Source organism: Condylura cristata, unplaced genomic scaffold, assembly GCF_000260355.1.
Source record: "Condylura cristata isolate star-nosed mole 26May11 unplaced genomic scaffold, ConCri1.0 scaffold00010, whole genome shotgun sequence".
NCBI classification, from domain to species: Eukaryota; Metazoa; Chordata; class Mammalia; order Eulipotyphla; family Talpidae; genus Condylura; species Condylura cristata.
In genome coordinates, this window is record NW_004567111.1 from 5,119,458 (window position 1) to 5,143,459 (window position 24,002).

Genomic DNA, 24,002 nt, shown 5'->3' on the forward strand with positions numbered 1-24,002 from the left:
GGAGAGGAAAAGAAGGGGGGAAACATCACAAAGAGATTGGGGAGTACGTCAAGTAGCAGGGCTCAGCGATTCTTTCAATGCCAGTGCACACCCAATAGCGTGCGGGAAGAATACGCGCGGTTCGGGATTTGTGGGAGAATTGTCCCGCGACAAAGGAGGCAGAGTCACGCTTGTTATAGTCCAATAAAGCCGTGCCAGTCAAACAAGAACCCACACCAGTGACAAAAGGCCAGCGAGAGATTCTCACACAAAAGAAAACAAGGAAGCCCATCTTTCAGTAGTGCGGCAGGCTCTGGGTTTTATGCTTCACATAAATACAAACGGAGAGGAAAAAATAAACAGCCCGAAAGACTTCTGTTAACTAGAAATCCTATTTAGGTGGCAGGACGCTCCTCGCATCCAAGGATTTAAAACCGCGAACAGACGCCGGGCTCAAGGCTGGGGTGGGGCCTCCCGGCTGCATGAAGGGTGCTGGCGGGAATAAATAGGCATGAACTAAGAAACCAAAGGGGAACAGCGACTGCGGGTTCTATTTCAATCAACTTGAGACACATTCCGAGGGGGTGGGAGCCGGGCCGCGAGGAAGCTCCTGTCACCAGCCTCTCCCGGCGCCCGGGGGGTGCCCCGGACCCATCTCCAGCTTAGTAAGTAAAGGGCCCGGCCGCCGGGGTCTCCCAGAGGCCGCCAGCTCCGTGCTGTCCGGCGGGAGAGGAGCAGATGGCCTCTGGGAGCCCCCCTTTTCCTAGTGGCCACAACAGAGGGGTCAAAGGAAATGGGTGGCTTTAATTTGCATCTTATGCTTACGCGATCCCCTCTAGCTGAAATATTAGCATTTCAGCATGTAATCACCCTAAAAAAATATTGAGGTGATTTATATCCTTGGGGGGCGGGGTTGGGCTGAAAGTGGAGGGCTACTGGGTCTTCACAACCCTGGGCTGTGAACGCCTGGCACATCTCAATTTGGACGTTTCCTGTGCCACGTTTCCTGTGCTCAGCAGCCACGTGTGGCCGGCCACGGCACAGATGGGTCCATCTACCTGCACCGAGCGGGGAGCCGCGCCCTCGGGGATGACCAGTACTGCTGTGGCTGTCCACACCCGGCCAGGCGCTCACAGCTCCTCTGCCCGGCGGCGGTGACTATGCAGCGGAGACCTGAGGATCTTGGCAAGTGCAGAATTAAACCTCGCGCCCACCTTCCTTCCCTTTAACAACGCAAACAATTCAGAATTATAATGCATAATTAGACGCATTTCAAAGTTTTCTTAAGTCATGTGCCACGCCAACCACTTTACATGTCAGCTTTTAACGGGCTGGAAAGTTGCCCTTGAAACACAAACACACCTGTCAGCAATTTAAAAAAGACGGGCGAGAGACCTGCTCAGGAAATAATATCTGTGCTAATTAAAACCACTAGTTAAAAGCTTCCTGTTGGTTCCTCTGGTTGCCCTAACGAGTGACCTTTCCCTCTTCGTCTCTAGCTGCGTTGTTTCATTGGCAGCCAACGTGCTTTCACTGTCTAGGATGATTTCCAGGGAATCTGGGCGAGTCAGGACGCCAATGCCCCTCCTGGGGAAGCCCCAGGGGACACAGGTCATCAAGGCTGGCCCATTTTTCAGGCATGGTTCTGTGGGGGCTATTTGAACCCCAAGATCCAGGCCACAACTCTCCTGAGAGCAGAAGCATCATTTTGAAGGCAGAGCTGGCCCTGAGGACGCGCTGGGTGCAGGCAGTGGTCTCCACGCCTCTGTCCGCTCTGGGCACCGCCCCAAATCCTGCAGCACCCAGAGCCTTCCTTTCTGCTGCACCTCCTGAGCCTTGGGGTAAAGCAGAGCGTGAGCTACTCACCCACTGGATGTCTTCAGGGGTCTCCACCTTGGGCAGCATCAGGCTGGAAGGAAGGACCCGAGACTGCAGAAGGGCCTCCAGGTCATCCTCGGCCAGGCCGCTGGACACGGAGTTGATACGCACACACTTTTCTGTTGGGCCCAGGTCAAACTCTTCAAGAGTTTTTACTATTCTCAGTCGAGCTTCACTCTGGAAGTGGTGGGAAAATATATCTGCTCAGTTTATGGGTAACCGAGAGCAAACACAATTGAACAGTCGGGGAATGTGGGTTCAGAGTCTGGGCGCCATTAAATCTGCAAATTTTCCATCCAGTGAGTAAATGGCCGCCAGTCCGCAAGGCAAGAGGCGTCAGGATTCACTGAAGGAGACTAGAACGTGGGTGACGGCCACTTCTTGCTCATTAGACCTACTTTCCAACTGGAAAGGAAAAATCATTAATAGGAGACTTTATTGAGCATGTATTAAGTGCCACTGAGGTTCTCAGTCCTCAGTCTGCACTTATTCATTTAATGAATATCAGAAACTGGCTAACATATGGATCATGGTGACCTCGTCTGTCAGCAAATTCACATTGGGGGGGAAATAAGGATTTGTTTTTCTTTTCTCACATGGTTTCATGCGTTTTTCTCTCTCTCTTTTAATTTTTAATTTTTTTAAATAAAAACATTAAAAAAAATTTTTTGCAATGGAGTTGAATTTTAATATTCAATTAGGAAGGCCCTCAGGGAAATGACGTTCCACCTTACAAAAAAGCGCCAAATTATTCAGTAGGCAAAAATATCACCAAGAAACGCCTTTGTGAAGTGATAGAAAATACAGATTTGTCTTAGATTTCACCGTTCTTTGCTCCACAGTACAGCTGAAAGATTGCATGCCCGCTTCAGTATTTGAATTGTCCCCAGAAAAATGGTATTAAACCAAACTCGTTATTTATTGGCTCTGAGTTGGGGGTAACAGGGTTGTGGAGGGGGGCGGGGAGAGAAAGGAGTCCATTGAGGGGGTGGGGGATGGCGCCAAGAGAAAGAAAGCACTCGGGGTCATTACTTCCTGCCAACTTCAGTTTCAAAAACAAATTCCTCCAACTTGCCAACAGCCCTCAACAAATTCTCATTGTCAGAATGAACACGTATCAAAAGCGGTTTCATTTGGGAAGGGAGTTTATGATCCTAATAAAACTTTAAAGCTCCTCATTGCTGATGAATGTGGTTTAAAAAGAAAAAAAAAGTCTTGACAATGTAGAGCGATTTGAACTGCAATATTTATCGGGGAAAACAGCAAACCGGAGTGGTGACAAAAAGGAATTGTTTGGGCCAGGGGCGGGCCCGAGTGCAATGACAGTAGATTCAACCAGCCCGGGTCTGAGCGGGTGGAAGCAGCGAGGCCTGCAGGGAGCTCAAGCGGGCGAAGGCCCAGAGGCCGAGAGCTGACAGGAGGCCTGGGGCCAGCACAGGACCCATTCAGGCCTATCGCGAGTCCTGACTTACCGAGCCGGGGGTCTGAGAACTGGGCCAGACCTGCGCAACAGCGAGAGTGCACTCAGGCCTGCTACAGCCAGGCTGTCAGGGTGCCTGGTTGCCCGTGGCGACTCCCCAGATTTCAGGCTCACCAGCATGTTCTTACCTGGTGCTCTTGCCCTCCCCCCCGCTACGTGTGAACACCCCAACCAAGGTGAGCTGCAGGCATGAGCTCACTCAGGACTCTGGTTGTGGGGAGAAGGCTGCTTCCTCTTGGAAACGTGGCCCCAGTACCTAGTCGCCTGAACAGTGACCCATCTGGGATGGCTCTGGCTTGCCAAGGGCCATTGTTGGCCCAGAGTGAATGGAAAATGGAGGGGAGCAAACTAGATCGTTTAGGCCAAAGTGTCTTTTGCAATGGAATTGCTGGGCGCTTTATCCCCACTCGCCACTTCACCTGCACGCGCCGGATGCTGGACCCCTGGCGAGATCAGCTTCCCTGGCTGCCACTGTAGGTGCCCAACAAAATCTGATCTCTAAGCTGCTTTTTTGCTTCACTGGGTTTGCAGGGGACTGTTTGTTCAAAGCCCATGTGCTAAACCTGTTTGTGATTTTTATCACAAGTCAGATTGCCATGGTTTCAGCACATTCCGATTTACTTAGTAAAATTCAACCCTTGTGAAATTGGCTGCAAATGAAGTGCCTAATTCCAATTTTCAGGCATAATCTGATTAGTACCTTTCAGGTTATAATAATAAGCAGAGAATACTCAGCATTTTATTGGGCTTTTTTTTTTTCCACTTTGGCTCCGAATGAAAAAACCAAGCTCTTTCCATTTCATCATCCTGCACCTTTCCCAAATAAAAAGGATGGCTTTGAGGTCTATGGCTACACAACGCTTCATTAGTGGGCTGCGGCTTGTTGCAATTGACATAGACTATGTGCGTGTCCCTCCACCAGGAATTCCAAAATACCAGCTTCACTCAGTCTACACCCTGACAGGCATGCTGATTTTTCTCCTGTGATATTTTAGTTTATTGTTTTAAGATTTATTTTCAGGCCCTCCCTGGTGGCGCAGCGGGTTAAAGCACAGCACTAAGAAGCTTAAGCCGCTTCCGCATGAGTTCGATCCCCGCCTGTCCCGGAGGTGACCACATGGCGCGGCAGACCTCTCCTGACCTGCCCACTGCTCCCCTCAGCAGTGTACTTCGTCGATCTGCCTGTTCTGCTCCCCACTGTGTCTCTGGTGAAGCCTCTTGCCCTCCGAATCTCTGGCCTGTACCCCAGTTCTGCATGAATAATAAATAAATCTTTATAAAAAAGATTTATTTTCATTTATTCATGCACACAAGAGCTGAGGTGTAGGCCAAGGGTGCGGGGGGACAGGGGTGGTGGTAGTGGGGGGCATTGGATGGGTTAGAGAATTCACCAGAGACAGAGCGGGGAGAAGAACAGGCAGATCCACTGAAATACACTGCTGAGGGGAGCTGTGGGGAGACAGGAGAGGTCTGCTGTGCCCTGTAGGTCACTCCCTGGCCGGGGATCGAACTCAGGCCACCAAGGCTGTGGGTATCTTGATAGTGCTGAGACTTTAACCTCTGTGTCACCAGGGAGGTGCCCCCCCCCTTGGTATTTTAATGGTGAACTATGTTTCTTTGCTAGCAAACACTTGCCATCAGTGGGTGATGGCAGCCAGTTTCTAAGAACAATCAAGTTAATTCTGGGCGTCGTGTTAGACAGTGGCTCAGCCCACCGGCTGTGGGAAGAAAGGAATCCCACTCACGGTCCCGCCTATCTCCCTTTCGTCTCCCTCCTTTGAGGCCCCTGGCGCGTGGCCCCACCTCTCTGGGACAGCACCCTCCCCATCATGCGCTGCTTTCACTTCCCTTTGCTTTCACACCTTTTCCCTGGGCTCTGTCTGGCTCTGCTCTCCTTCCAGCGTCTGTCTTGTCTGAGGCCTGGCCCACACGGTCTTCTCCAAAGAGCTATCTGGGCATGTGCTGAGATGACTGGGGGGTAAGTACACTCCCTGGAGAAAGGAGAAGAAAATGAAGCAAAGAGGTAGGCTAAAAAGACCTTTTCTTCGCTGGCTGAAGGGATGAGGAGTGGGAGAGAGAGAGAGATTTTCTATTTTTGGTAGCAAAACATGTTGTTCTTCAAAGGGAGAGCTAAAAGGACTGCATTCTAAATGTGTGAACACTCCAAGATGGCCTTGGGGACCATTTCTCAATGTGGGGTGGGCTTGTCCCTGTAAGATGGGACAAGCTGGTGGAGATGAAGTTGTGGAGCTAAGGCCTCGTGAACAGAGTGATCTCGCCTCGTCCCCAAGGGGGTTCTGCAGCAGGGCCGATTCTGGAGGTGGCCTCTATAAAGGTCTCGGTGAAAAGGGGCAGGACCAGAATGGTCAGAGGTCACTAAAGTGGTGCCGCCATCGACAGCTGGTGCTCCGGGCCTCAGAGCTGCAGCTAATGAACTTGTCCTTATAGCGAAGGCGCCGTGTGATGGGACCTGGGCTGTGCCAGGGACAGGCTTGTTATGATTTCCGACACCGGGCTCTTGTCACCTGGGAAGAGCCACGCTCCAGTGACATCAGACAGCAGAGAAATCAACCGACGCCAAAACCTGCAGACTCCGAAATTAAAGGAGAAAATCTGCGTGCAGTTGGTTCAATTGGCACCCAGTAAAGCTAATAACTAATCATCCTCACAAGTTTCTAGCTCCGAATGATCAAATCTGCAAAGAAAACAACATCCGTCCACTTTTACACTCCAGCGGAAGAGGTGGTCTCTCGCAGCGGGGCGGCACAGTCTCGCCATCTGGAGAATAAATCGGGTGTGAAGTACAGTATAGTTTGGGACCAAGCTCCGTGGCGGCAGCTCAGCCATCAGTTCATTAGTTGCAAACTTCCAAGGGTTTGAGCCGCATCAATTCTACTGTCGGATAGGAGGAGACAGTCAGGACATGGGGTTCATGAGGATGGTGACCGCCAGGAGGAGCCCCTTGGGCTTATTTATAAAACGACCAAGTGTAAACATACACAAGTGAGTGACGAAAATAACAACACGATCAGTTTCCTAACGTCTGAGTTAACACCTTGTCCTTCCACTCACCCCCCCCCCCCAACCCTGTGTGTTAACGGAGGGTAGTTTCCAGAGGAAATCCGAAGACAACCTTGGGCTCAACTGGAGAAAGGTGAAAGCGAGGAGGCCCGCCCCCAGGCGTGGTAATTAAGAAATAGGGAAGACTCGGTAGACTCCCGGGACATAGAAGACACTGGTGGTTGTTAAAAATGTATGAAGTGTTCCACCCTGCAAAAGGCAAATGGCCATGCTACTGATTTAAAAGTATGAATGGATTCTGTCTTTCTTGAATTTGCTCATCTCCTCTCATTTCATTTTCACGTTAGTTAATTCCTGAAAGGGTGCTGCAGGCATAGCATGGAACAAATTTTGGGCAGAAGGCCCAGCATTGTATGAAATATGTATTTTTAAAACTACAAGATCAAGTTTGGTCTGAAACAGAAATTTCTAGCCAGACACAACAAATGCCGGTAGGGGTGTGGAGAGAAAGGAACCCTCTTACACTGTGCAGGAATAAAGACTCGTTCATGCCCTGTGGAAAGCAATGTGGAGATATCACAGAAGACTGAGAATGGCTCTACCCTATGACCCAGCAATTCCACTCCTAAGAATCTACCCCAAGAACACAAAACACTCATTCGAAAGGAAAGAAGTACTCTTATCTTTATTGTAGCACTATTTACCGTAGCCAAGATATGGAAACAACCCAGATGCCCCCGAACAGATAAGTGGATCAAGAAAATGTGGAACATATGCACAGTGGGATACTACTCAGCAACGTAAAGAGATAAACTTATGCCATTTACAGCAGCATGGATGGAGATGGAAAGGATTATCCTAAGAGAAGTGACCTAGAAGGACAAAGATAAATATCCGATGGTTTCACTTGAATGTGGAATAAAGAGACACCAAGCAAAAGATCAAAGACGAACTTTAAACTGATCCTTGACTATAACTCAAAGGAGTCTAGGATGCATTTATTAAGAACTGAACAGACGCGAATGTATTTACTAAGCACTGAACTATACCCTTAAAAAGTTTGCATAGGGCCTCCCTGGTGGCGCAAGGGGTTAAAGCACAGCGCTGCAAGCGAGCCGAAGCCATTTCGTGCGAGTTCGATCCCCGCCTGCCCTGGAGGTGACCCACACGGCGCAGGAGACCTCTCCTGTCTCGCCTGCTGCTCCCCTCAGCAGTGAACTTTGTTGATGTGTCTGCTCCCCACTCTGTCTCTGGTGAGTCCTCTCACTGCCCCTGCACCCCAGTTCTGTATGCATAAATAAATAAGTCTTTTAAAAAAGTTTGCACAGTGAGACACGAACCACAAAGACTACTAAAAAGTGGCATGACTGTTACAATCTAATAATAAAAGTTGCGTGAAAGTGGTTGCACTCTCTCCAACTATTTCTCTCTCTCCAGCTACCTCCTGGAGGTAGTATTCGTGGATTACAGCTGCCCATGGGCCACTGAAGCAGAGAGAGCCACAGACACGGAGCGGTGTTGCATATATGTATGTTTATGACGGGGGAGCGTCCCACTGTCCAGCAGTGGCCCTGCTGCGCCCCTGCCTGCTGCCTTAGTCCTACACACCCCACCTTGTACTTTGCTGCTGCCCTATTCGTTCCCGATGGATTTTCTCAACTTTCTCTTGAGGCGTGTCTTTCCTTGAGGATCTTGCTGGGCATTCCCCTCGACCTGGATGGGGCCTCAAGCCCCAATGTGTGGGGTTTTGCAGAGTCAGTGCCAGGAACATGCCCTCGTGGGCACTCGCTTCATGGGCTTCCCATTTCTCGTTCATTACCTGCATATGACTTTGAGGTACTTCATTACCTGTATGTGACTTTGAGGTACGTGTGGTCACAGCCTTTTAAAAGCGGCACATTTACCTACTAAAAGCTCGAGCTGCCTTTCTCCTTGCCAACAGCCACCACCCTGCGCAGACCCTTCTAGGGATTCTGAAGTCAGCAAGTTTCAGTTTCCTTTGTTCTCACTCACTGGTGGTTTTCACAGCCCCGAGGGGCCCTGTTCTATTGCTCTTTCTTAGTAGAGACCAGAGACACAGGAGTCAGGAGACGCTGCTCAGGAGGGGTGACCTGTGTCTGGAGGAGGAATGGGGTGCCTCGCTCTCCGCTCTCCTGAGGGGCCACAGCCGTGTGTACGTGCAGGGACGGTCCAGGGGAAACTGAACAGCCAGCCTCGTCCCTCTCAGGTGTGCTCACCTATGTGAGGCCAGACTTGTCGATACTGAAAACACTCAGCTCACGGATGGCGTCTCTTTAAGACTGTGAACCTGAAAACTTTCCGAGTACCCCAGCTTCTGCTTGGTGTCCCTGGACTGAACCAAGGTCTTCACAGGTGGGAGAGGGAGCGATCAAATGCCACCCACCACGCCGGGCGCTGGGGACAGGTGTGGGAGGAGCGGGAAGACGGATATAAACCACTTTCCAGTCAGTGCAGAACTGATCATTCAGAGGTGGCGAGGACGGGCCCAGAGATGAAGTGAAACAGCAGTTCAAGCTGGTGGAACAGACAGTACCTGTGGGACTCCCAGGCTGGGGTGGGGGAAAACTTTGGGCTGAGATGGGGGGGGCAAGGAGTGGAGGGTCTCAACAGATGCATCCAGTCAAGGGCAAGAACAGAGGCCGGCAAAGCAAATAAATAACCAGGGAAATGGTCAGCGCCTGTGAAGCCAGGCAGGGGCCAGGAGATGGACAGAGGGACAGGCGGTTGCCCAAAGTGGGCAAGGGGGAGCCCAGGAACGAGGATTCCGGGGCTAGCCCCGTCCAGGGGGCAGCGAGGGTGAGGTGCTGGGTGGGGCAGGAGCCCCGTGCGGCTGAGAGAGCTTCTGCCAGGGGAGGCGAGGGTGGTCAGACTGGACGGGGAGCATGCAGGGGAGAAGGCCCCTCTCTGAGCGCCCTGTGCCTGAGTTACTGCTCCGCCCGGGAGCACCAGCACGTGAGCAGGTCTCTGATCTGGGGGACACACAGCAGTCCACTGAAAGAGAAGGGAAAGAGCACCGGCAAGGGCCGGGCCACCCCTCCTGGGCACCTCCCTTTGCTCTCCCTCCCGCCCTGCCCTCTTAGGACAGGGAGGCGGCTCCCTTCCCACCTGGCGCAAAGCACAGCCCCGTGCAAAGCTGCCCTCTCTCAACTAGCTATATTTGTGTTTGGAGACTTCTCTGGGTTAGAGGTGGTAATTAACTGTTTTGGTTTGCAAGCCCCCCTGCTGGGCTGCAGTCTGCGTGGGAGAATGAAAGGAAACAAACGGAAGGGAGCAGAGTCGTCAAAGTACTGTGCACCTACCTGGCTTCGTTAAAGGACGAAAACGCTGCCATTTGCCACAGGGGCCGCGGCTCGCCCCTGCGGCAGGGTCTCCGGCCTTCATTCATTTTTTTAAGGACAGACCCAGAGTGATCAGCCCGTAATTTAATGAGGCGGGCTCGCTGGGGCTGCAGGCCGCGTCAGGTAGCTGTGAGTCCAGCAGGTAGGTGTCACCTGGCCTGGCCAGGGCAGCGTCCCGGGAGGCTCACAGTGTCTTCTGGCTGATAACCTGCTTTAGTTTTGGAACTGATACTGACACTTCGCTAGGAATGGAAGCAAGTGGTCCCCTTCACGTCGGGATCAATGCTTGACTTTGTTAAAAAGCAAAGGCTGGGGCCCTCCCTGGTGGCGCAGCGGGTTAAAGCACTGCACTGAGAAACTGAAGCCACTTCCGCATGAGTTCGATCCCCGCCTGCCCCAGAGGCGACCACATGGCGCGGCAGACCTCTCCTGACCCGCCCGCTGCTCCCCTCAGCAGTGTACTTCGTCCACCTGCCTGTTCTGCTCCCCACTCTGTCTCTGGTGAATCTTCTCACTCTCCGCAACTCTGGCCTGTACCCCAGTTCTGTACGAATAAATAAATAAATAAATCTTTAAAAAAAAAAAAAAAAAAAAAAACAAAGGCTTGCTCTTGTCTAGGGAGGACATCAAGCCCGCCCATCACCAAGTTCCGGAGCAAGGGCGGGCAGCTTCTCGGGAGGGTTGTCCAGGTAGTTCTGGGTTGGCTTTCCTGCGTGGAGGCTACCAAGGACCTAGAGAAGACCTTGGACGTCCAAGATGAGGCCTGGCAATCACACAAGCTGGCCAGTGCGAATTTCAACGGGCGGTAGGTAGGCTCCTGGCCTTGACATCTCATGGGGGAGGAAGCTTTACCCCTAGGGAGGATTCTCGACGTGCCTTACTGTGTCAACCAGCTTTGCTGGCAGACACAGAGAGGAAATCAGGCAAGCAAATGACCAGGCTCAGAGGAGGCAGAACAGAAGGCAAAGCCAGACTCAGCAGCACCTTAAACGGGATGGTTATTCAACAAGGTACTTTTGAGGGCGTCGGGGCCTTAAAACTAAAGGGACGGAGAAATACCCCCCACTCCCCAGCATTGCCAGAGGTTCCGCCTTTGGGTATTTCGATTTGTTGCTCTGATCTACACAGCCACACTCATTTTATAGCCGCTAGTTGTTTATTTTTCATCTTTGGTTGTTGTTTGTCTTGCTTTCTAATTATTTCCCAAAGGAATGGGTGATTTGAAAGGCTTTGCCTGTGTTACGTAGCAGACTTAGAGGTGTTTTAAAGAGGAGGACTTTTGCACCGAATTCTTTATTTGAAAATCATCAAAGAAAAGAAAAATCTAGCGTGGAAGACCCAAGCATGGAGCGGGGACCGCTGGCCACCAGAACATTGTCTCTTTTAGAAGGTGGCTTCTGCCCGCTGTGAGCTCCAGCTTGGGCACAGCCAGGACCCACCCCATCGCCCCCTGGGGCTCCGTCATGAATGGGGACTCAGAGAAGTGGTTCATCTGACCGGCTCCAGAAAACCCGCTCTTCTCTAATTAAATGTTTTCCTCCAGAAAATGCTAATAAGACAGCGCCAGGCTGGCCCGCACCTGACCGTCGCGTGTTTTACACCTTTCTCTCTTGCCAGCCAGTGGCGCCGGCTTTCTGGGCAGCCCCACCCCTTCACTGGCACCAGGCAGGCTCGCTGCGGAACCACTTGGGTTTTCTTCCCTCTTTCTGCGCCCAGTAAATTTTCATAAAGCATTTGATGTGAGAACAAGCAGGTTAATTTAGCGGGCTGCTGGGCCACGCTGCTGGGCTCTGGCGGCAGAGTTGCAGGCTGGGCCCCCGTGGCCGGGCTGCTGGCCAGAGACGTCCCCGTGCAGACCCAGGTGTGGCTTAGCACAGCAGATGGTGTGGACACTCGCGCCCCTCTAAACTGCGCCCCAGAACCAAACTGCGCCCTCCCGCGAGATGGAGATAGAGGGTGAGGAGTTCGGCCAGGAAACCCTCTGGACAGAGGAAATGGGCAGTCACCCTCCTTTGCAACGCCCCGTTTCAGGATAATGAGATCAGCACTTGAGCGAAATTCCATCATAGCCCTGTGCTGTTCTCTAATGGTGAGTAGGCAATGAGAACCGTTTTTTAAAAACGTAGTAGGCATAAAAGGATAGGGAAATAAAACAGCGCATTGGGGCTGGCTTCTGCTCTATGCCAGCCATTGGCTTAAACCACGCGTGAAGCCTTGCTCGACGCGACGTGGGAAGCTGCTGGCGGCAGACCCTCGGGGAAGCAGCCGGGCCCTAGAGCGGGGGCCCGGTGATGGCAGCTAGGGTCCTGCCCGTGGCAGGCTCACTGAGCTTTGGGGAAAGGACCAGGCCAGAAGCAGAGGCACAAGTCACCCGGAGCAGAAGTCACCCTGAAGACGACTGGTGGGCGAGCTTAGCAGACACAACTGCAGTGCCATCGCCCTTATGTCCAGCCCACCGCCACGAGGCAACTCGCGAGAGAGGACCCGGAGTGTCAGCGACATTGCGACGCTCAGCGGTCACGCCTTTGGAGCCAAGTATGTGCTCAGACATTCAAACCCCCTGGTGACGATGATGTAAATGTGTCCACAGTTCAAAGAGCTCGCATCTCCCTGAAGTACCCCCGAAGTATCACCCACACTGGCCTGAAGACCATGGGTGCTAGACTTGACGTACCCAGAGATGACACGGCTGGTCAGCAGCGGTGGGGAGGCAGATGGCCCGTTTTGGGGCCCCAGTCTGGGGCTCTGCAGGCCCAAGTGGGGTCTGAGAGTTACCTGACAGCCTGATGAGCTCCTGTCTTCGGCTTCAGCTGGGTAGAATGGGCTCTCTGAGGGGTTCCCAGGAGCCCCGGCCCACCCAGCGGCTGAGCCACATGTGTGTTCCGTCACGTGTGTCTGATAGGTGACAGATCAATGTTAGATTGGGGAAAAAAAACCCCAAAATACCACCGTGGTCATTTTCGCAAGGACATGGTCAAAATGGAGGCTTCTGTTTCAGGGCCACCAAGATTGCTGGTGCTGAGCGCAAGCTAGCATGACCAGGCACCCTCACACAGCACAGCCCCACAGGAGGCCAGGGAGTGGGGCTTGGGGCCCCGTGTCCGCGGAGCCTGACTGAAAGGAAAACAGGGATGAGCAGGTTGGGACAGGGCCAGTCTCCTCCAGAGACAGCGGATTATCTTGTCCACGGAGGCCCTGACCTTCCACGTGGTAGGAAAGCAGACCTTTACCTACAGACACGCGGCCTTTAGCTGGCTGGCCTCTCCAGGAGGGTGGGTGGCTGGGGTGTTTGTCCCTGCTGATAAAAGCCACAAACAGCAACTTGCTGAATGCTTCTCCCACTCAGAAAGGCCAAGGCAGGAGCCCCGGATCAGTGCCTCTGTGGGGGTGGAAGGCCACGGGTTGGCTGGCAGATGGCAAATGACTCGGTGCAATCTGCAGGGTCCACTCCGTCGGCACCAAATGTGACCATGTTTCATTTCTTCCTTTGTCCATCTGCTGCTGTTATGGTCTAGAGTGGGCAGGACCACAAAGATCTGGACCTGGGCGACAGGCACGCTGGTTTCTCAAGCCCTACTTAACACGCCTGGCAGCCGCCATTGAGAAGGCAGTGAGGGTGGAGAGCTTGTCTGTCTTTCTTCAGGGTGCACGCATGTCATCTTTTTGAATGGAGATGGCTGATTAGTGAATTATATACAATGAGTCGATTTTTTTTAAAAAAGGAGAGCCAGGAATAGGGGAACGGAGAGGGGGGGACTGTGAGGAAGGAGCCCAGAGTCTCCCATGGAGTCTCATGATTTGAACCCTCAGAGTTCCAAGCATGGGACTGCCTCAAGGTCTGGGAGTCTCACTCTCTCCCTCTCACACAGAGTTTTCTTCACGTCTGTCCGGTTCTGGCATCAAGAAGCAGGTGACCCATCCTCAGGTGACTCTTTCTGACACTTAGTAAACGTGGTTGGTAACTTAGGTCTTGGAGTCAGAGTCACACAAAATCTGAGTCTTTGAAGTTCCCTGCTAGGAGCTCTGTCTAGGGCAGAGCCCCACCCTCTCGGCCAGTGTTGGGTCTGCTCCTGTGTGCCTCACAGGGCGGCCCTTCGGCTGGCTATGACGGTCCTGCGGCCTGCGGCCTCCAATGCCCTCTGATGCCCTGACACAGAGTCTGTGTCCTCTGCCTCTAAGTTGCCCTCCTCGGGGTACCCCTGGGTGGAAGGATGCTCCGTCAAACCTCAAAGCAGCAGCTCCCACCTTTCTGTATCGGGATGCCCTGCCAGGCTCGGGAGGCCTTATGTCCGCCTGCCTGTCTGTCCGTCTGCACAGTGGCTCACAGGAAGAGAAGGTTTTGGTCAACAGATGTAACTCTTCACCCTCTCAGGGTTCGGGATGCTTAAGTACACGGGCTTTTACCGTCTCTTCTGAAATCAGCCCTTCTTCTTCTGTTTTTTAATTTGCTAAGTTTGATGTGTAACATTTTTGTAAACATCAGTGGACAGCACATCCCTTGGGCACGTTTATGAACTGTAATCAGATTGCTACAGATGAGATGTCATCCCCTGACGACATCAGAGCTCAGTGTCTCTGTTACACTAGCTATACTGTGATCATGGCTTTTTCACTCAGCCATTCTTACTATCAATTTTTCAAGAGGGTTGAAGGATATTAAATGTTTAACAACTTTAACAACATGGGGAGGTTAACATGTTTCATACAAGTCAGTTTTGCTTTCTTCCAAAGATAAACAATAAAATGTATTTTCAGAAGGATTTTTTTTCGGGCAACTCATTTTAATCTGCCATGGAAGATACGCCTTAAGGGGTGGCACCCCTGAGAAAAAAATTCACAGTGTCAAGCGCCTCAATTTCCACCTCTTCAAGATGTGTTCTGAGTTTCTTCCTGGCTTTAACATTCAAATTCTCCATATTCTGGTCAACTGTCTCCAGGGAACCCTCCACAAATAGTAGAGATATGCACCTTTTGGGTAGAAATAACATGTTGCTGCCCTGTTTCAACTTAGTATATATTTTATGGTGGAAAAATGTGAATTACCTAATGTTTTCAGAATCCTTGAGCTTTAAATAGAAAAGTTATCCATTTTTATTGTTTTAGATGGAACAGAAATGCTTTAGTGTCTGATTTGCCTTTATCTAGTATCTCTTATTTGTGCAAACACAAAGAACAGATACTGCCTACCATCTTTAAACTACCCTAAGGCTGGATTCTTAGTTATAAAGGCATTGAGTCTTTGAGAACTTAAAATTGTAAGTTCTCAAAATTAAGTATATTAATATTGAGGAGGGCAGGTGGCAAATATCAAGCAAAGAAGTAATATCTAAGATGCAGTTCTCACTGATGAGTTAGGAGGCTACATAAAGAACATCCGTAGACTCTGGCAGCGTCATTCCATGTTCTTCTTGATATCTGGCTTCCTTGAGTTGCCGGGCCTGGTGGGCCCAGCCACCTCCCTTCTGAGGGATAGTGGGAGCCAAGGACCCCTACACGTGTAAAGGCCATGCCTGTCAGGCAAGGCGCCCCAGAGCCCAGGTGAAGAGCCATGCAACAGACCCTCACCGTGTGCCAGAAGCCTTCCCAGAGGGTCTTAATCATCACATAAAACCTCAAAGATTAGCTCTATTTTACCAAGTGACATTTCTATTTGCAGCACCCTTGGAAAAAAATATTATTACTGCAGAAACCTGGAATCATATTTTTGTGTTAGTTCTTATTTTTCTGTTTCTATATGTGCACTGAAGAGAGGAATCAAATGAGAGTGGAGCAGGAAGAGAATGGTGAGCCTTCAGTGAGGCCACTGAGGTGATCCCCATTCTACAGCTAAACAATTTAGAAGACCACAGAAATGAGATGATCCCCTTTCACCACCATCTTGGAAAACTTGACTGCTACTGGTATTTTTCCAATTGTAAAATGAATACATGCTCTTCATCACAAATCACATATAGATGTCAGGATTTTAAAAGGTACCTGTGATTCCTCACACTGTGACATTACAGTTGGCAACTAGATCTGCTCTGCTGAATGCATAACTTGGGGCCATGAATTCTACTCATTTGTTTCTTTCATTCTCTTAATTAGCAGTTACTCGAGCATCCAGAGCTCCTCTTCATGAGTAACATGGTGGCCCTAGTCACACGCCTGATGCTCAGGCACCTGGCAGTGCCCAGCCCTCCACTCAGGAAGCAGATGACCCCAGGGGTCTACAGCTGCCCCCAATGGCTGATTCACGCAGCCACTCACCCGCTCCTTCTGATCTCATGTGCTCTGGGCACATTTACAACTCAGAAATTCTAATGTAGGTATGATGTAGGACTTATTTAATCCTCCTTTCCCCTCCAGTGATAAGAACTAAGAAAGTAAAGAAATAAAAACTATTTAATGACATAATATGCCAACAGTTAAAGGCCACTTAAGTTCTCCCATTAACATCCTGGTCCATAATGCATCGTCTGCCTTCATATCCCCCTTTCTCTTTCTTTCACATCACAGATTTCATGTGACACGTGCCACATTCAGGTGCGTCCACTTGTGGTCACCACGGAACCACTGCTGACATTTTGCTCCATCTACAACCAACAGAAACCACGTTACCATAAAATTCAAGCCCCTGGTTTTTCACTGTAACGCACGGTAGATGGCCAGCTGGCCTAATCCACTTACAGGATGGGCTCTTTTTTCTTAATCGATGGATTTTTCATTTTAACTGAAGTACCCCTATTTTACATCCTTGTCTGTTTCTTGACAGTCAAAGATCTCTCCCCTGTGGTGTGGTCACCACAGCTCTCCTACCACCAAACACCCAGAGTCCTCACCCTGGTCCACGGTCCAAGGCGTGAGTTCTCAGGCTTGCTTAGAAGATAACTTCAGAAGCGTGGAGTCTCCCTGATGATAAGGGTGTCCCCATTTTCATGTAAAATCGGACACTCTGGCTCACACTCAGTGTAAGCAGGAACTGTTTGAAGAGAGCATTTTAGACATGGAGGGAGACATGAGAGGCAGGGTCCATGGCAGCATCTGTGGCTGGCTTCATGGGCACGAGGACCAGGGGTAAGCAAGCACTTATGGCAGACAGCAAAAAGCTTTCATGGTTTTTCTAAGGGAAGTCAACCACCAAAGGCCAGCGGCTTAGAACAAACATGTACACGATGAACTATTACTTCAAAATCACTCATTTAGAAAAAAAGCAATCCAATATTGTCACAAACACCGTAAGCTGTTCACCCTCAACTGCAAGCTAGTGAATTGATTGGCATCATATTCTACATTTGAAATGAGGACAATGTTGGAAAACTCTGTTGGAAAAGATATATAGAGGCAGAACTCTGGGAGTTTGTTGGCCACAAGTTCTGGACGAAAGACCTGAGCGTTCACTGAGAAATGTATAATAAAATAGTTTCATAGATACACTATTCTATGAAGCTGAGATGGAAAGATTATGAAAAGTGTGGACTTGGTTTGGAAATAAAACCACCAAACAAAGCAGGAGATGGAGGACTAGTAAAACAAAAATTGAAGAAAATCGTAGTTCACTCAGAAGGTAGGATTTATAGACAGCTACTTACAATAACTAAAATATGGCAACAGCCTAAATGCCCCCAAAAGGATGAATGGATCAAGCAGGTGTGGTATATATACACACTGTACTGAACAGCAGTCAAAAAGAGAAATTCATGCTACCTGTGGCAACATGGATGGAGCTAGAAGGGATAATGTTCAGTGAAATGATGCAGAAGGAAAAGATAAGTATTGGATGGTTTCACTTACATCTAGAATACAGAGGAATTGAACAAAGGGTTAGGAGAGAGATAATATTTTCAGGGCCTCCCTGGTGGAGCAGGGTTAAAGACACAGAGCTATCAAGCTATCTGCAGCCACTGCACAAGAGTTTGATTCCCCAGCCAGGCAGTGACCCACGTGGCACAGCAGACCTCTCCTGTCTCCGGCTGCTCCCCTCAGCAGTGTGTTTCAGTAGATCCACCTGTTCTGCTCCTTGCTCTGTCTCTGGTGAATCCTCTGGCCCATACCCCAGTTCTTGCATAGATAAATAAATAAATCTTACAAAAAAAAGAGGCAATACTTGCAAGTTGACCATAGATCTGAGGCATCCATCAGGGGGAGCAATGGGGGGTCCAAACAGGGGAGGGAAGGGTGTGGGGACTATGGTGAAGGGTCACGGGTGCTGTGGTAATGGGAACTACAGGATCCACACCTTAGGGGAAAAGTTAAATAGTATCCAAAAATGATATAAGAAAAGAAATAAATTTAATAAAAAAAAAAGGAAGGTGGCCACCTATGAGCCAGGAAGAGGGCCTGCACCAGAACTATGTGCTCCTGCACTTCCATGTTGACAACGAGAAACTCGTGCAGCAAATATCCAGCCTATGGTATTTGTTTCAACAGCCCTGCCTAAGACAACCCAGGAATGAACTCAACGGTGTTCACTGAGTGTGTGCCCTGGGCAGACAAGATCCCTGCTGTCATGGCTCCCACACAGGGGCACCACGACTGACTGTACCCCGAGACTGCAAAGGTTGGGCCCAGCTTTCGCACTGGGGTGTTGACTGGGACTCAGGGACTCACGTCACCTCCTTCAGCCCTTGGTTCCTGACACCACCCTTGGAGGGAGGGTACATTTCCCTCTTCCAGCATCCCTGAGAGGTGCTCCTTCACCTGGCAGGTGTCACCAAAGGAGTCAGAGCACCTGTTGGTCTACAAAAGAAGCCTCCTCACGTCTTCTCTAGTCCTCTGTCTGAGATGAAGCAGGGACCCAAGGTCAACAACGAAAGTGTTTTTATGAGAGCTCATCATTATCCGTAAAATAGTCTATCTCTCGGGAACAGTAAAGCTATCAAGCAGCTACTCGTAAACGAGAGAGGCACTTTCTGGTTGACACAGGGAGTGAAAAAGACCCAGATGGCAAATCCTTTTGGCACAGACTTATCTGCTCCGGCTGTCTAATGTGTTTCTTCGCTGCGTTAATTCTTCTTCATTGGAACCATCACGGCAGTTTGCTTATTTCCAAGGAAGACAAAGACAGAAAGCTTATCGCCTGTAGGATTCCAACCTTCCTCCTTTGGCCCAGAGCTGGCCTGCTCAATGCAAGGGCCTTGGTGAAAAATCTCTAGCCTGTGTATGATTCAACACAATCCTTTGCCCTTGGGATAGGGAAGGGGGCTGCACTTTTGGGGGTTCCATTACCTGGGCTGGTCCTGAGGTCTGATGAAGATTCAGAATTTCTCTTCCAATAGGCTCACGCTGGCTGGCTGCAGCCTGCTGTGTGACTGCTGGCTGGAGAGTGAGCCCGTGGGCTCAGACCCCATTTTCCTCACGTGGAATCCCTGCCAATCCGGGATCTGTGAACTGCTTCCGCCAGCCAATCTCTAATTCAGCATATGTACAAAGCCAATTTTTGGACACCATGATGGAACCTGGCATCTCCAAGTCCTCCATGTTTGCAGTGAAATATCAAGTAGCTCACGAGAGAGAGGGGAAAAAAAAGACCCAAGAAGGCTGTCTAAACTCACAGATAAATTGTCTATGTATTATATATGTGTGTGTGCCTCCCGCCTGCTCTTCCAACATAAACTTCCCCCATGCCTCTCCTCGTAGTTATTTCATTTAGATTTTCAATCTGGGATGCACTTAGCAATAGCCAACACTGACAAAGATAAAATCCTGCTCCCCACTGAGAACATCTGATTTTTAAAATGTAGAAATGCTGCTCTTTACAAAATAAGACATTTCCCTTTTAATTAGCTTCAAAATATACCCAAATAATTTGCAACTAGGAAATGATACCACCTCACAGTACTTAAAAATAATTCCCATGCAACGGGGGGTGGGGAGGGAAGTGCACAGGATTATGGTGATGGCACACGGGTGACTTGGTGATGGGAAACCCGCGGGGATTACAATTGAGGTGGAAAAAAATTTACAAAATGATGTAAAAATAAACTGTTATAAGATAAAAAAATTAAAATATAAAAAAAAATTCCCATGCATGCAGAACCAATTTGGTGAGAGGCATGGGCTAGGGGAACCTTCGTTTTGGAGGCAAATCGAGCCATTTCTGTGGGGACCGTTGTCACTACCCAGGGGACATTCCCCTCCCTCTGGCTCTCATCATTTTTTCTCTCAGCAAACCCGCGTCTAAGGTGTGTCGGCTGAAATATTGGGGGATAATTGCTGAAATATTGACGGTAACTACAAACCGAGGCTCGAGTGCACCCCTCCGACCTTGCTGGAACTGGGGCTCCGCCTGCCCCCCTTATTGTCTACAGATTTTCTCTCCAGCCATCTGGCTCTGAAGTCCCAGCGAGCCGTGAAGGGGACACCATGAGCTCTGTGGTGTCATGTCAGATGGTCCTTGGAGATAACACACATTCATGCTCACCCGCCCACCAGGCTGGGCCTTGAGAGGGGCGTCTGTCAGCAGAGGTGTGCTGGACGTGCTAGGCAGAGCGAAGTCAAAACTCCCAGCGAAAGGGAGGGGAAGTCCTGGAGCGTCTCTCCCCGTGCTCGGACTGTGCCCAGGGCCCACGTCGGGGTCCTTGGTAGGTGAGAGCCTGCCCAACCAGCCAGGTGAGCCACGGGTAGGTTTGCCTACACAGACTGCACACTCTCCCAGTCATAGCCAGGCCTTCCCTGCTTCGAGAGAAAGGGGCCTGAGCCCTGCCTGTATCGACATAAACATTGCAAGAGCTTGGCTGAAGGCAAGAGCTGTGTGGCTACACAGAAGTCAAGCATGGCTGCCCTGGCCTGGCGCGGGGCCCTCGGGGTGGCATGGGCTGAGGGCAGGCTGCAGTGGGAGGGGCCTTGAGTGTCCCCAGTCACTGAGTCGCCCCTGGGCTGACTGGTGATGAGGACTGACAGACTCCTATAGGGAACCTGTCCAGTGCGGACGGTGGCCATGCCCGTGGTCCTGAGGCAGAGAGGGGGGATGTTTTACGCAGCTCTGTCTACATCCCTCTTCCACCAGGCCACACTCCTGGTCTCTACAGAGGCCAGGGGCTCACTGGAAGATTACTATGAAGGGGCTCAGGAGTGCTGGGTTCTCTCCCCATCTCTCAGGGGCCAGCATGGGGCCTTCAAGCCGCATCACCCAAGCCAGACAGCAGGGCAAGACGCCCGGTCTGGAAATTAGAGAGGGCGATCGATATGTGTGTGCAGAACACAGTCACGGACAATTGAAGAGGCAGACACGTACCCCACTGGGAACTGCTTAAACCTGTCGTCTGTGATGTACGATTCGACTGGGGGGACCCAGACCCGCCTCTCCGTCTGTGTGGCGTTCTAGTGAGAGGGACGTGTGTCAAGGATTCTGGGACGCGCCCTGCAAATAAAAAGAAGTCCTTCCACAGGGAATTCTTCTTTACTCCTGCGTGACCTTGACCTTGAATAAGGAGGTCACCATCTTTGCAAGCTTGCTGTCAAGCGAAGAGGACTTCCATGAAACAGTTTACACTTGAGCTCCGTGGCTTCGCCAGTGGGAGATAATCGCCACCTCGTCAGCGATCAGCATTCCGCTGGGTGGCTGTGTGCTTACAGGTTAACGAGACACTGTCCAGCCAGAAGGGCCAAGACAGGGTAGGCAGATGATGCAGACGTTTGAGCTTCCGACTTGATGAGGTAAAGTCGATAAGGATAAAAACACGCACTGGAGCACCATCAAGATTTAGGTCTTAAATCTGAGTTGGATTATAATTTGGGGTAAATTTACACGGTTTGTTGTTTCGCAATGCATTTATTTTCCTAGTGAAGAAAAAGCAGATTTTGTGCCCTGGACCTCACAATGGAGTTTTGTAAGAAAGGAGCACTTGGAGAGAGAGAAGCTATATCCATCAGGGCTCTCCAGAGAAACAGAACCAATGCCAATGGGAGACAGACTTATCTTCTTTTGTTCTAATTTTTTTAAACGGTTTATTTATCTATGCATACAGAACTGGGGTGCAGGCCAGAGGTGCAGGGGCGGTGAGAGGATTCACCAGAGACAGAGCGGGGAGCAGAACAGGCCAACTGACAAGTACACTGCTGAGGGGAGCAGCAGGCCAGTCAGGAGAGGTCTGCAGTGCCATGTGGGTCACCTCCGGGGCGGGGATCAAACTCACACTGAAGTGGCTGCAGCTGGCTTGCAGTGCTGCATCCTAACCTGTTGCACCACCAGGGAGGGCCTGAGACAGACTTAAGGAATTGACTTACAGGCTATGGACTGACAAAGTCAAATTCCTCAGGGCAGGCTGGAACTCGGGCCAGTGCTAGTGTCCAGGCGAACGTCCTCTTCAGTTTTGGCTCTTACGGCACCCTCCACTGATCCGAGGAGGCCCACCTACATCCTCCAGGGCAACCTTGTAGGACTGGCAGATCATAGATGTTAAACCACATGCACAAACCAGACTGCTGTTGCAGTAATCAATGGCGCACTACAGCTTAGCCGTCTGACTCCAAGCAGCACGTGCTTCCAAACAGTGAGGAAATAGCCAATGTCTTCAGAGCACGACCACTGCTCCCTTTTGGTGGGGCCTGCAAACCCCCCCCACCCAATGAGGCACGGCCCACCAGCGGGCCGAGGTCATCGGCCTCCTCGACAAGAACCCGCTGGAAGAGGTGCGGGCCCCATCTCTGGAGCAGACGGTGCGCAGAGGGGACTGGCAAACACGCCAGAGGGTGGCAGGAAGACCCACCTCTTCTGCGGCTCCCATCCGGGTTCTCCTAGAGTCTGAGCGGTTACTTCGATGGCAGTTAGTCAAATGCTTGTCCGGCCCACCAGCCATGAGTCCTGGCACTCATCCTGCTTCCCCAGGGCCTCCAAGTGTCCCCTCTGGTCATGGCACGTTCTCCACCTGCGGGTGAATCTCACAGGATCAGGAGTACCAACACGTGCTGCTGGTGCGCTCATCCCGGAGGAACCTAAGCTTCCTTCCCTGCTAGCCACCTCCTAAAGTCTTAGTTCCATAATTTTTATATTTATCAAATCCTTTAAACAACAAAACATCCTTCCAGTAGAGAGGATTGCCTCAAAAGGGGGAAAATCACGGAGTAATAAGGGAAACGCTCATCTTGAAGGCCAAATAAGTAAAGTGTCTATGGTACTTTATCATTAAAGTGCTTTCACATACACTTCTTTCCAAGCTGGAAAGTTAGTTTACTCAAAGTGCAAAACATAGGAATTTGCCAACTGCAGAGAACAAGGAAGAACATGGAAATGGCCGACGGGGAGCCAGAGTTGTTATGAATAGATGATTGCGTTGTCCAAAAACGTTAGCCTGCGTGTGTTTTCAAAATCTTCGAAATATTTCAGCAGTTATCTATCTATAGTCGTTTTCTGGACAGTTCTTCTCTGTTCTTTAAAATCTATTCATTCATGTTTTCATTGAGATAATGTCTTTCACTGCAGATTGGAGGCACAGGGTCACACCTCTCAGATGCTGCCCCCCCGCCACGGCCGCCAGACTCCACGTCCTCTGGCACCGTCGGGCTTCTAGGATTTGTTCCTGGTTTGGCATTGCCTGACCCTTTGTTTGGACTCTTACATTCACATATAAGTGACACCATCCAGTATTTGTCTTTCTCCTGACTTATGTCACTCGGCAATGATTTCTCCATCTCCATCCATGTTGTTACAAATAGCAAGAGTTTACCTTCTTCTTCTTTTTTTAAAATAGCTGAGTAGTCCCTCCCTGTTGGCGCAGCGGGTTAAAGCACAACACTGAGAAGCTAAAGCCGCTTCCGCATGAGTTCGATTCCTGCCTGCCCCGGAGATGAACACATGGCCCGGCAGACCTCTCCTGACCCGCCCGCTGCTCCCCTCAGCAGTGTACCTCTATATCTGCCTGTTCTGTTCCCCGCTCTGTCTCTGGTGAAGCCTCTCACCAACCCTGAGCCTCTGGCCTGTACCCCAGCTCTGTATGCACAAATAAATAAATCTTTAAAAAAAAAAAAAAAGCTAAATAGCTGAGTAATGGGCCCTCCCTGGTGGCGCAGCGGGTTAAAGCACAGCACTGAGAATCTAAAGCCGTTTCCGCATGAGTTCGATTCCCGCCTGCCCTGGAGGTGACCACATGGCGTGGCCGGACCTCTCCTGACCCGCCCGCTGCTCCCCTCAGCAGCGTACTTCAACGATCTGCCTGTTCGGCTCCCCACTTTGTCTCTGGTGAATCCTCTCACCACCCCTGAACCTCTGGCCTGTACCCCAGTTCTGTATGTACAAATAAATAAATCTTAAAAAAAAAAAATAGCTGAGTAATATTCCACTGGGACAAACACTAATTTTTATCCTT

At 50.5% G+C, this 24,002-nt stretch overlaps 1 protein-coding gene across 2 annotated transcripts in view; it reads right to left on the reverse strand.

The window, feature by feature from the left end:
- The window catches only part of CLYBL (citrate lyase beta like), a 193,855-nt gene that overhangs the window by 25,099 nt on the left and 144,754 nt on the right, over positions 1–24,002 (reverse strand). For both annotated transcript variants that reach the window (XM_012723388.1, XM_012723389.1), the window contains exon 3: positions 1,846–2,034. In XM_012723388.1, coding sequence (XP_012578842.1) covers positions 1,846–2,034 — 189 coding nt within the window. The remainder of the gene's footprint in view (positions 1–1,845; positions 2,035–24,002) is intronic.